The sequence below is a fragment of the Agelaius phoeniceus genome, chromosome 2, assembly GCF_051311805.1.
Source record: "Agelaius phoeniceus isolate bAgePho1 chromosome 2, bAgePho1.hap1, whole genome shotgun sequence".
Lineage (NCBI taxonomy): Eukaryota > Metazoa > Chordata > Aves > Passeriformes > Icteridae > Agelaius > Agelaius phoeniceus.
In genome coordinates, this window is record NC_135266.1 from 8026795 (window position 1) to 8040591 (window position 13797).

General features: G+C 40.6%; 1 protein-coding gene across 3 annotated transcripts in view; it reads right to left on the bottom strand.

Moving 5' to 3' along the window:
* USP9X (ubiquitin specific peptidase 9 X-linked) overlaps nucleotides 1-13797 on the bottom strand; it is a 96311-nt gene that overhangs the window by 70695 nt on the left and 11819 nt on the right. For all 3 annotated transcript variants that reach the window (XM_077171658.1, XM_054654548.2, XM_054654546.2), the window contains exon 2: nucleotides 1554-1807. In XM_077171658.1, coding sequence (XP_077027773.1) covers nucleotides 1554-1649 — 96 coding nt within the window. In that variant the 5' untranslated portion in view covers nucleotides 1650-1807. The remainder of the gene's footprint in view (nucleotides 1-1553; nucleotides 1808-13797) is intronic.

The window sequence follows — 13797 nt, forward strand, 5'->3', positions numbered from 1 at the left end:
CTGTGAGGATCACCTGGAGTGCTGTGTCCAATTTGGGCTCCTCAGGACAGGACAGACACGGAGCTCCTGGAGCAGGTCCAGCAGAGAACGGCAAAGGTGATGAAGGAACTGGAGCATCTCACTGAGGAAAGGCTGAGGGAGTTGGGCCTATTTAACCTGGAGATGGCTTAGAGGGGATCTCAATAATAGCAGAAAGGTGCCAGAGAATGGACCTCTGCCCCATGATGCCCAAGAATAGGACAAGAGGCAATGGGCAAAAACTGAAACACAGAAGTTCCACCTGAACATAAGGAAGAACTTAACAGTGAGGCTGACTAAGCCCTGGAATGGATTGCCCTGAGAAGTTGTGGGGTCTCCTTCTCTGGAGGTATATTGTCTGGTCACAATCCCCAGTAAGGTGGTCCAGGGAACCCTGCTTGAGCAGGCAACCTGGATTAGATGGCCACTAGCTGTCCCTTTGAATTGTACCCATCCTGTGATTCTCACTTTGCCCCCAGCAGTCAGCAGGGCAAGAGGCTGGGAGGGGACACAGCCAGGAGAGCTGACCTGAAATGACCCAAAAGACACTCCATGCCACAGAGCGTCACACTTGGCAATAAAACAAAGGGGTTCTTTTCCCAAGGCAGCTGTTGCTTGGGGACTGGTTGGGCATCATCAGCTGGTAGTGAGTGATGGCACTTGCATCACTTGTTCCCCCTACCCCTTTCATTTATTAAACTGCATTTATCTCAGCCCAAACAGTTCCTCACTTTTTCCTTCCAATTCTCTTCCCCATCCCACTGAGGCAGAGGGAGTAAGACAGTGGAAACTTCCTTGGCAGTTCAGGGCCAAACCACCACACATATCAAAGTACAACTCACTCTCAGGAAGGAGCAATCACTAAACCTTACGGTATTAAAAAAATACCATCTTCACACTGAAATAACAAAGCATGGTTCTTCTCTTAAATGGTTTTGGCTTTACATGATACTGCATCTTCTCCGGTATTTTTTTCCCCAACAAAAAAGAGTCATTACACTGTATTACACTGTGATGCAATATATGAAAGCTTTTGCTTTTCTTCTGAAAGCAAGGAACATGAGAAGCTGTTCAGGAAGTCAAGTACAATGAACAGAGACCCGGATGCAGCTGCTCTGGAAGGGCTGATACCTGAGTAAGCTGCTTTATCCAGAAAGTGCTTTTGCAAAACTGAGCAGAAACCAAACTCACAGAGTGGTTTTACCAATCTGTGGCAGGTTTTACAATGTAGTTCTGAGGAAGCTTCTGGTATTAATCCAAGAAGCCTTTTTATCCAAAACAGGTATGATTGAAGGAATTATGCCACTGCCTGAAAAGGAAGCATTTTTGCAATGCCATGCTCTCTAACCATATTTACTTTGCCAATACCACCGCCTTCATCCCTCAAAATATTGTTGTACTTCCAGACACGCACACAAAAAACCTCTAACTTAACTAGAGATCTCCAGAAATATACAAATTCAAATAATTCAGGAACACTATTTCTAAAGAACAAAGTCCTTTATTTTCAGATGAATAGATTGTTAATACCATACCTGATTCTGCTGGAGGGGAGGCTGGGACTGTCCATCAGGAGCCTGGCCCTGGCTATCATTCCCTCCTACCGGAGAGCCACGAGTCGTGGCTGTCATACTCGACACAGGGCAGATCTTTGCAATTTTGTCTGCTTATGTAGTTGATGTGAGAGAAGAAATTATAGTCCACTTAGTAAAGTTGAAGTACCAGCATATGCTTGCCTTAAAAAGCTCCAACTCAAGAACATGCCATCTTGCAGAGACCATTGCATAATCTGAGGAGGAAAAAAAAAGACAACATCCTGTATTAACATATGTACGGAAACTCAATCCACACCTGGAAAAGAACATTACAGAAACAAATACACTGCTATAGAGAATCTTTTATTTTAGACTTATTATTTCTTCTTATTGAATACAACTGACAAAGTCACATTTGAAATATTTAACATTATTTTAATGTTCTAAGTAAAAATTACACTTACAATTGCTTTATACCATTGAGACACTGACACACATTCCAAATGTGTGTCTGTTGTCTCTGTGTTCAGAGTAAATCTGTGCAGCTCTTGGCTCTGGCTCTTTTGTGCCTGAATTCCTACAGTAGATTCTCCATCTGAATTCATGGTGCTGCTCAAGGTCTATGTAGAAATGACTTGCTTAAGAGCCTAAAAAGCCCAATTTGTAATCTTTGCAGTACTCTCCTCCTGACAGTGTCTAACTGCAGATGCAGAGGGAGTTAAGAGACTGATTCTACCTCAGCTGAGACTAATAGAGACCCTGCAGCTGAATTCCTCTTAGCACATCAGTATTCACCCAGGGAATTTGACTTGTACTCCCTTTACCCAGCATGTGCCTATGAAAGCCTGAGTCCACTGGCCTTTCAGCCCCACTACAAAGCCCATCACATCCCCACCAAGTGGTTTAGCAGATTATATGAAGAAAATTGTGACATCAGATTTGTTGAACTTGTAATGCCATATCAACAGTTCCATATTCACTGTGTTTCAACTTCACTGTGTTATACAGAGACAAAAAGAGCTGCATTAAGTTATAACACCAAGTCCACTCGATACCACCAGGCATTGTATAACCACGGAAGCTGAAATGTAATTTCCCAGAGCAACTCAGACTTCCAAACACCCCATAAAACAAAAACAGTTCCCAGGAAGTTAAAAAGCCAAGTAAGTTGATACAAAGAGTTGTATGAGTTTCCAGGAAATGCATTTGGCAGTGCTGAGTTCCTGATCCAATCACCAAAACCCCAAGTTAACAACTGGAGTGAAATTTCTGTGTAACACTATGCATATTCCTAAGTGTTTTATTATGATGTCTCATCTCAAGTTAAATTTCAATGCTGTTATCTTTCTCCAAGACACTTTAAAATCTTTTCTTATATTGTGTGAATTTGCAAGGCATATCATATACAATAAAAATTGACTGAATACACTAACTCCTCTGCCTAGTCTCTAGTATTAACAGCACCAACAAACTTAGAGATCTCTAATAATGTCATCAGAATAATGTTCACTTTTCAGTAAAATTGTACTGTTTCAAAACACTCAACTGTTATCCATCTCTAGCTTTCATAATTCATATTCATAAGGCTTAGTAAGCCTACTAAGTCCAGAACAAATGCATTAACAACTCAAAACTTTCTTAACGAAGAAACTGATTTTTGAAATGAATGTATTCGGTATTTAATCTGTGCTTTTTTAAAAATGCCCTCCTGGGTATTTAATTGGTTTCTGCTGATGTCTATAAAGATCACTAAGTAGAAAGGACCAGCAAGAGTAAGTTTCCTGCCACACATTATATATACAAACACACACACACACTGCAGTCTACTGCAGTTCAATGCAGTCACTTCTGCACTACCTGATGGAGGTTTGGAGGTACTCACATAAACCAGTGAAATCAAACTGCTGCCAACTGCACTTTTCCGCAGCCCTAAGCCAAGCACCACCACAATAAACCTTCTTTAATCACCACCATTCTTCCTTAACAGGGCTGGGTCACAGAACAGCCACATAAAAAACTTGTGTTGGCACAAGGAGTGAGGTAGCAAAGAAGCAGGAAAATGGTAAAACAGCTCATTTCAGCAGCAATCCTGGCCCAGGCTGGCTTAAACTGCAGGCAGAAGTGTCCACCAGCAGCTGCAGTTCCAAAATAGCTGGTGCCAAGGGCAAGCTGCTTGATTTCATCTCTTCCCTGCTCTAATGCTTTGGGCTGAATTATCATGAAGTGAGCTGGTTCAGACTCCTAAAGGAAACAACAACAAAACCCCACCAAATGTACAAAGACTGATTATTTTTCAGTTTCTTTAATTATCTGAAGTAGTGCACTGCAAGGCCAGAGAGTACTCACCCTAATGCCAGCCAGGGAACCAGGACAAACTGCAGCTCTCCTGCCAGACTGACTGACACTAGCGTGAACTTACCCTCAGATTTGCCTCTGTGCTTAGCTGAAGGATGTGGGCAAAGCATTTTTGTAAATTCCATTCTGCTCAAGAAAAGTAGCACAACTTAAGAAGATACAAGAAAGCTACGACTGAAATAACCAATTTACTCAAAATCTTACAAATTCATAGAATGAAATAAAATCTAAGAAAAATATTATGAATTTTGTAGATGCCAGTAAATACAAAACATTTACATGAAGGACTCATCTATTTTTTCTTCCTCTTATTTAGGGGTTATTTGCTTTAGAGTCTAATGATGATTCTCCATGCATATTACTTAAATTACATTCCCAGGAAAGCGTATTTCAGGGCTTACACAGTTTCACTTGTCTTAGTCATGTGCATTAGACAAGGCCAACTTCGTCAGTGAGTCCATCACTTCTTCCTCCAAGTTTATGTGATGTCCTCAAGACACACAATAGTAACTTCAAGTTATGCTGCAGCTAACTAAAAACATTCCATTTCCAATAAATCATCTGAGTGCTTCTTGTAGTCAGAGGCATGTTCTCAATTGCAGGGATATCCTTGTTCAGGTATTTTCCTTTTAATTACAGAATATACAAACATACTTTCACTGCAATTGAAATGCAATTATAATCCAATTCATGCAATTTAAACAGTATTAGAAGGCAGTGGTTCACCAGTCCTGTTTTCAGCCACTCATTCACCATTTCTGTTTCAGAGAAAATATCAAACTGCATGCCCACAGAGAACACACCACTGCTTTAACCTCTCTAGAACTAATAAAGCATGAAACTTTGAATTCCCATCACTTCTTTAATTCAGGCTATTCAATTCAATTTTTTAGAGTTGCAATGCATCAAGGCACAGTTTGGCTCAGCTCAAGAATTGCCTTTATACCTATTTATAATGAATTTGATAATTTATAAACAAATGTAAACTGATGCAGTGACATATATGTATATATAAGTGTACAGACAGCCCAATAGAACAATTCAGCTGAATTCTAATGAATACCCTGTTAGTTTTTATATACATCTCATTTCTACTATTTCTGACTTTGGATTCACCACACTATCCTAGAATCAACAGAATACACCGAGTTGGAAAGGGCCCCACAAGGATCATCCAGTCCAGCTCCTGGCCCTGCACAGAACCATCCCCAGGAGTCACACCATGTGCCCAAGAATATTCACCAAATGTTTCTTGAGCTCTGCCAGGCTGGTGCTGTGACCCCTGCCCTGGGGAGCCTGTTCCATGCCCAGCCACCCTCTGGGGAAGAACCTTTTCCTAACATCCAACCTAAACCTCCCCTGACACAACTTCAGGCCATTCCCTTGGCTCCTGTCACTGTCCCTGCAGAGCAGAGATCAGTGCCTGCCCCTCCTGCTCCCCTCACAAGGCAGCTGTGACTGCAGTGAGGTCTCCCCTCAGTCTCGTCCAGGCTGAACAGACCAAGGGACCTCAGCTGCTCCTCACACGGCTTCCCCCTCAAGGCCCCTCACTATCCTCATGGCCCTCCTTTGGATATTCTCTAAGAACTTCATGTCTTTCTTACATCATTGTGTACCAGCTTAGGTGCACCAGCGAAGCCGCCACAGAGCAGGGGACAATGCCCTCCCTTGCCCAGCTGGTGATGCTGTGCCTGATGCCCCTCAGGTCACACTGTCCCTCCTGGCTGCCAGGGCACTGCTGACCCACCTTCAACTCTCCATGGACCAGGACTCCCAGGTCCCTTTCAGCAGCACTGCCTTCCAGTACCTCCTTGCCCAGTCTGCCCATACATCCAGGGTTGCCCTATACCACAGGTACAAGTTACCACCTCTACCCAAAGCTCTGAATGGATGTTTTAACACAGGGTCAAGATGGAGACAGAACCCTGCTAAGTGACAAACTCACTCCTTTACTGCTAATCTAGCACTTTATGAGGCTATGAAGATTGAGTGAAATGAATCCCACTGACTCTTGCTTTTGACACACACTGAGAAAATTCCTATTTTGACATGTTTTTCCCATCTCCTTTTGTCACCCTGATCCACCACTAAATCACAAGTGAAAGTCAGTTTTTGCTCCACCTGACTCCCTGGAATTTCAGCAGCCCCAGAAAAAGACAACTATAGATTTCTTGACTCCCTATGGTCCCCATTCAGAAGGCATCACCCAGGAGCTCCACGAGAGCCCCTGCTGCCCACACAGAGGACACCAGGTGCAAGATTGTCCTCCAGGAGAGGCCTCTGCTTCCAGACTCAACCAGCCACTACAGCTGCATACCTGAACCTCACCTCAGCTTCCACAGGCTGCAGTCTTATGCCTACATGGCAGAATAGGTTAATTTTGGTTTGGGGAGAAATCAAGCTTTTCAAAAGCCAGGGGGAGAAAATCAGATGTGGGTTCCTGGATAAGTAGCAGGCAAGAAGCAAACATGTACACAATACTCTGTTACAGGATAACACGAAGGATGACATCTTAGCACGCAATGATGAAGGAACAAATATATTTTTCTAATACAGTTGACTTCTAGAATGGCCTTCATTTGAGTTTCTCAGTCTCCTCTTCAAAAGTAACTGAAATACTCCACTACATACAGCCCTTATCCCTGAATTAGCTACTTAAAATACAGAGTCTCAGAAAAAAGCAAATGCAAGGTACCAGATGACAGAGGCAGACCTCAAAACACATTTTACTATTCATGAGCATTACCTAAGCCCTATCTAGGGGGACAGACCTATTTTTCCTGGTTATACACAAGTGAGGACATATGTCACAAAATCGACTTTGCCATGTGGTAACAATGAATGCCAGAGTAAGAGTTGCTTAACATGTAACAACAGAGCTTTCTAACAACCATACACCAATTTATTTACAGAATGATGTTCCCATGAAATGGGAGCTCACAGATGTGCTTCATTACAAGTGTGATGTGTACTGCAAAAAGGCTCAACAGCAGCAACATAAATTTGGGGTTGAAAGGTATCACTGATTGGTTTCATAGAGGATTCTAGGAACTGCCTTCTTAAAACCTTAATAAGTACTGACTCATCACAAGGATTATGATGTGATTCTAGTTTAAAAATTCTAGACTTCTACCCTATGCCTTTATTTCAACCAGAACGACTTTTTAACTAGAAACACCTCCCCCAAATCTGTAACACTGACCTAATTCAGTAGTTACAACATATAGACACCCCCACACATTTTCCATTTTCTTTCCTCCCTGTGCCTTGTATCTTTCAGGAAGGAGGAAATTATTTACATAATCAGAATAGAGAACTGGAGGTCACAGCATTTCACTCATCAACACTGACATGCAGTGAAAGTGAAATGCATTCAATGATTAATACAAAACCTGTCATTAAGCTACTATTCAGAAGAGCAAGAAGTGTCTAACTTTCAACATTTAAAAAATACCTGATAAGCAGCAGTCAGAAAATGTTATCTCAAATAGCAAATATTACAAAAAAAACCACTTTAAGCTCCTTCTCCTAAAGAAGTGAGTATATATGAGACATAGCAACTGCATCAGGTTCCAACATTAGTTCAAAGCAATAAATGTCTTAATGGTATAGTACAAGACAGAATTTGAGTAACTGTGATGGTTACAAACGAAACTGTTTTCACTGAAGACCAGGTTACTTCAAGTAACCTTTTTTGGTGATCATTCCACACAATACACCTGAAATTAAGTCATTTGGCAGCATAAGTTTCTGAAACATTGAGAACATCTATGTAAACATACAATTCTATTTGCCCTCAAATTCAGATAACAAAATAAAGGGGAACTGTCTGGAAACATACCTCAGTTTTCAGGATTCTTTTCTTTTTAATTTCAAAACTTGGTGTTGGGGCTAAGCTCAGCTAAGATACATCTACTTAACAGTATCCAACTTCACTTTGTTCAAGATGCATGCAGCACTCACATGAGTTTAAGCAAGCAGTAAGAGCACAGAAAGTGAACTTTTAAACTTGAAGCCCAAGAAATTCTAATTAAAACAAACTGTATTCAAGCCAAGGCTGACAACAGGATTTGGTTCTGCACATGAAGGCAACAAAGCCAATATACTCAAAATGTATTAACTTTTTTCACAGCATCACAGAATGGTTTGGGTTGGAAGGGACTGCAGTGATCATTCAGCTCCAGCCCCCTGCCATGGACAGGACACCTTCCACTAGACCAGGCTGTTCCTTTGATCCAGTCTGGCCTTCAATACTTTCAAGGATGGGGCATCCACAACTTCTCTGGGCAACTTGCACTAGTGCTTCACTACAGGAAATACTTTCTTCCTAACATCTATTCTAAACCTACTCTCAGTTTAAAGCCCTTCTCCCTGTCCTATCACTGCATGCCTGTCCTGTAAGCCCCTCTCCATACTAGGAGGGGCTCTAGGGTCTCCCCAGAGCCTTCTCCAGGCTGAACACTCCCAAGCATGTCAGTGTGACTTCAGAGGAGAGGTGCTTCCACGTGGAGTAACTTCCCAAAAGACTTAAATAAAAAAAGGAAACCCTTTACATCAAAGGACTGTCTTGCTTCAAAGCAGTAATTGCTGAAGGCCAGGCACTGAAAGGGAACTGGAGAGCAGCAGCAAGTGTCTTTCTCCAAAAGACATTCACCTGCCAATACTTCCTAGGACATGTAACAGTCAGAGAGTGCACCTCTGCTTACTTATAGCACATGATGCTTTTTCACAAATAATGTATTGCAAGGACAGACCTTCAGATCACACACTTCATTCTGGCTACCAGATGGAAAAAACAGTTTCAGCTCCTATTCTGAAGAAGTGATTTGCTCATGTGACAGTAAACAGAGACGAATCCAAATATACAGCAGCCAGTCAATGCCTTAGACAAAAACCCACCAAATGTTAAGACAATTACCTGATTCCCCTCAGGGAGCTGTGGCCCTGCTGTCATGCTTTGCCATAGGTGCACGTCCCAGGCTGCTGCCACAGACAAAGGGATGAGCAAGACTGGGCCTCATCCTGTACAACCACCCTGCACTCTCAGGAGCTTTCACTGGGAGTCACACTGGTTCAACTGGTACCAAGATACATCCTCAAGGATATTCAGTGTATCTCAGTAACAGAAGGAAGAGGGACAGAAATGTTCAGCCCCTAAAATTCTATTATTTAAACTACTGGTCTAAATATTTCCCAGCAATGAAGAAACTACATTCTGATAAGCAGCTAAATAATATGGGGTTTTATGATGGGAGATGAAAATTGTAGTTATAACAGTAAAAGAATCCAGACTTTTCAAGAACAGGATCCAGTAAATATAAAAAGTACTGGAAAATGCACACACTGGAACATAAGAAAAGCAAACTTACTAAGTGACTTCTATCTTGTAAATGCAAAAATCTATCTTAAAATGCTTAAATTGTTTGAACCATGACTTTCACTTACTATAAATCCCTTTTCTTGAATTCCCAATGAACATGCAAAGAAGTGGGTAAGACTTCCTTTTACCTTTTATTAATAGAACAAGCTACAGCAGGAAATACCTTCAAAACTAAAACAACAAAAATATCAAAGAACTTCAGAATATAATTTGTTCCAGTCAGACCCAATTCGCACTGTTATGTTATATTTTTTCCCAATTATGCTACAGTTTATTTATGCACAAAGCTGTCTTTCTGCAACCCAAAAAACGTGTTCTTGGCAATAGAGCCAATCAGGACTGAGCTGATGCTTCAGGTCCAACTGCAAACCCAGTACTTTTCAGGCAGCCATAGAACAGTTCAGGCAAGGACAAGGAATACATCAGCAGTTGGTAATCTATCATCTGTGGAGTAATTGTTATTGTATTGTTACATCTGTCACTACTTCAAGAAAATAGCATGTCTAAAGTTTGCACTGAAGACTGATTAAATGCTCTTGGTCCCTCACTTCTGATTGTTAAACCCACAGTTTGGTCCTGGATTCAAAAATGGATGTGACAGCTACACCTCTGCAAGCCATGGAGCAAAATTCATCATCAAAGTTCAATCACACTTGAGCAAAAACAGTCCCAGAGTTCTGGGAATGCATCTGGCATCCTCCCTTTTCACTTGCACAAAGAACACTTTTACTGAATATGTTACTCTTTATCATTTGTGCTTCCAGACTTATGTTTAGAGATGGTTTCTCTGTATGTACATTATTCTTAATTGAAAGTGTATCTATATATAGTTGGTAGTGGTATCAGCTGCTTTTATTAGCTCAGTGTGCTAATTCAAGCAGTCAGGTGTTTTCTTGCAGCACAAGCTAAAAGACCTGCAAAACACACATTTTAGATGGATTGGTTCTGTTCTTGAACTCCACAGCTTAAAAACTCCTAGCTTGAAATAATGCCTTATTGTAATTATAATTTGGGGCTTCAGAACCAAGGAGGAGATGCCATGTCTTATGGAGGAAATGCTGTAAACTCTTCTCAAAAGTTGGACCAAAAGGTAGGTTCTTCTGCTCTTCCTGATTTTGTCTGTGTGCCTGATTGGCAGTTCTGATATTTTTGAAAGGAAAGTGTCAGTTAAAAGTACACTTTGTGTAGTTCTTGTCTGCTGATTTCTCAGTTCTTTTTCTTCTTTGATAAGCCCAGAAGTCAAAGAGAATAGAAACAGCAATCTTAAAAGGACATCTTTATTCCCTAACTGCAAGGGAGTAGATAAATAGTTGCAAACCCCAGAACAGCCAGGCTACCTTGGCAATGGATGGTCTCTCATGTTCTGTAATGGGCTCAGATATTTGATTCATCCCACTGCAGTGTCATCTCACTGGGGCAGCAAACTGATGTGGAGGGAGAACTTCCTGGCTACTTATTTTTTTTCCAGATGTAAAAGGCTGTAATTCACAAGTTTCTTATCAGTTGTGTAACCAAAATTATATGTTTCTATTAAAAAACAGAGCTAAGACTCATTCTTGCTACAAACATACAATTGGTGTATGTTTGTATGTGTATTTATGTATGTGTAACAATTGCTCGCAGGCAGTTGCTTTTGTAAAATAACTGTGCTTTCTGTCATGTTCACCAATACATACAAAGTTTTCTGTATGTGCTTTTTTAGGTAAATGACCTGACACTTGGCTGTTAGTGCACATTCTATTGTGCCAGTCTTACCAGATAACTCATGTTACTCTGTGATGGGCTCTAGTAATTTTATAGTTTTATCTACGTAATTGGTAATATATTAACAGTATGAAATTGCAAATTGCTAGGTAAAGGGTTTGGCTAGGAATGTGTTCCTGTTTGTTAAAATCTTGTTAATAATTCTGGTTTCACTCAGTAAAGGTTTATTTTTTTTAAACTCTATTTTTTTCCCTGTAAATTTAATCAGACTGTGTTACAATGCAGTACAGAAATTCAGGTAGTCTCTAAAATCTTTTGATTCTCCTCCTCTACTCTGCTCTGGTGAGACCCCACTTGGGAGTGCTGTGTACAGTTCTGGTGTCCCCAATACAAGGACATGGAACTGCTGGAGCAAGTCCAGAGGAGGCCACAAAGTTGGTAAAAGCAGTGGAGCATCTCCCTAACAGAGACAGGCTGGGAAAGCTGGGCTGGCCAGCCTGGAGAGGAGAAGATTGAGTGGAGACATCACAGCAACTGCCCAATATCTGAAGGGGGTCTACAGGGAAACTGGAGAGCAACTCTTCATCAGGAGTGGCAGTGACAGGAAAAGGAGCAGTGGGCACAAACTGAAAGAAGGGAAATTTAGGTTAAATATTAGGAAGAAATTTTTAAGTTTGAGGATGGTGAGACACTGGAATACACTGCCCATGGAGGCTGTGGATGCCCAACCCTGGCAATGCTCAAGGCCTTCTCCTTTCATCATCAAATGCTTGGACCTTTAACTTGCTAAAAATATTGGGCTTTGTATCAAATATTGTGAGGGTAGTGGTGAAGCCACTGATAGTACTTCAGCTCTGCAATCTATGCAGGAAGGTTTTGCTGTTATTTTAGGTTGCATTAGATTCTAGAATGTCTCTCTAAGCCAGGTCCTACAGTTAAGCAGAGAAGAACATGGGTCCTGTAAATTCCAAAAGACATCCACAGAACATCTCACTTCTTTTTATGAGTGAGGCACAAGCCCTTCATAATTGTTAAGAACTTTTGTACCCTAGCTCTAGTAGAGGATAAACAGAAGATAACTGAAACTTCCTTGGATGTAGTTTCCTTCTTTTGCTGCAGGGCTCACAAAGAAAGCTCACAAAGAAAGGAGGGTTTTTTTAAAACACAATTTCGTAGGCAGGATTGATGAAGCTAAAATAATGAGGTATCTACTTCCTCCTTCCATCCTAGGAATATTTAAGAATAGAATTCTTTTGTTCATCTGCATGGGACCTCCAATGATCATCTAGTCCAACTGCCTCAGGATTACAGATAATACTAACTGCTGACAAAAATCTAAACAAGTTAATTAGAAAAGTTTAAATTAAAACACTCCCTTTGAGGTACTGGAGCCATTTAATACCATTCACAACTCCAATTCTTCTACAGAACATAGTAAAAAACAAAATAACTCTTCAACATTCCATGCCTGGAAGACTGTGCCAAACCATACCAAGGTCCAAATCCTCACTCATGTTCAGTGCCATCCCTGGCCTTGGTTTCTTCCTGAGATACATAAACACATTGTGGATTCTGCAATTTCTGATGAGATTCATGCATTTTATGAGGCCACTGGTAAGTGCTGAACAATTTTTGCTACCTCCATTCTTTCTCAAGTATCTGAAGGGAAGGATAATGGCATCTTGCAGCTTTGTCCCACTTGCAGCTTTAAAACATGGCCTTATTTATAGAATATATACTGCACTTAAGGCTTTGCAAAACTCAGGGCTATAAATATTTGAAATGTTGCCTGAAGTCATTCAGCCAGTAAATTAGGGATATTACTACAATGTTATTGTTACATGTTACTTGTGCACTGTTTCTTAAACCCTGCTTATGCCCAGTTCCTGATGTGTCACTGTGGTGTGCAGCACCCCATGCCAACACTGCAACTGGACTGTAAAGATTCTGGTAAAAAAGTGGAGTTTAAAACTAGCCTGCAAAAATCAGGCTCAGCCCCTATGGATTGCTTCATGTTCCCTATGGAAAACTTAATGGCTTCTCTAAACTATGTTAAACACAGTTCTAAAGAAAATCAATTAATTGGTAGTAGTCTTTACATCTAATATTCTGTGACATTATCAACACATGGAAATTTTCACACAATGTATAAAACCAATACAACTTACTGTTTGGTTAATTGTAAATAATTAAAGCATGATACAACACCTAACAGAGGTATTAAGCTGGAAGCAGATCACATCCTTGAATCATAACAACTTTGTGAAATACCTAGATATTTTTAAATGCTTTAAATTCAAATATCTAAGCATTCCTGTAACTGTACTAGCGATAATTTTACTTTTTTTTTAAACTCTACTTTTCATGTAATGTTTAATCAGCACAAAGTAAGCACAAGAACCCAAACTCTACCATCATCATTGTCAAGTGTAATTCAAATATCTCTAATACAGATGAAAGTGACACCAGCATTAAAATTTGTGTTTCAATAAGCTTCTTCACAACTATTTAACAAACAAACTATTTAACAACTATTTAACAATTTAGCCCAACTTCCAACTAGTTTCAACGTACCAACTGCCTACTCAGCCTGGCGGTTTTTGTACTGTTCCATGCCAGATAACTGCCAGTAAACATTTTGACATTTTCTGCTGCCTTACTACCATTTCAGTCAGAAGATACTTAGACTGAAAAATCAAGCTTGCACAAGCTCCCTAGAGGTGTTACAAGATGACAGCTCACGTCTTTTAATACTGTCTGCCTTAAATGTGCTCCATTCCGACCAAACTCATACAAGCCCATCTT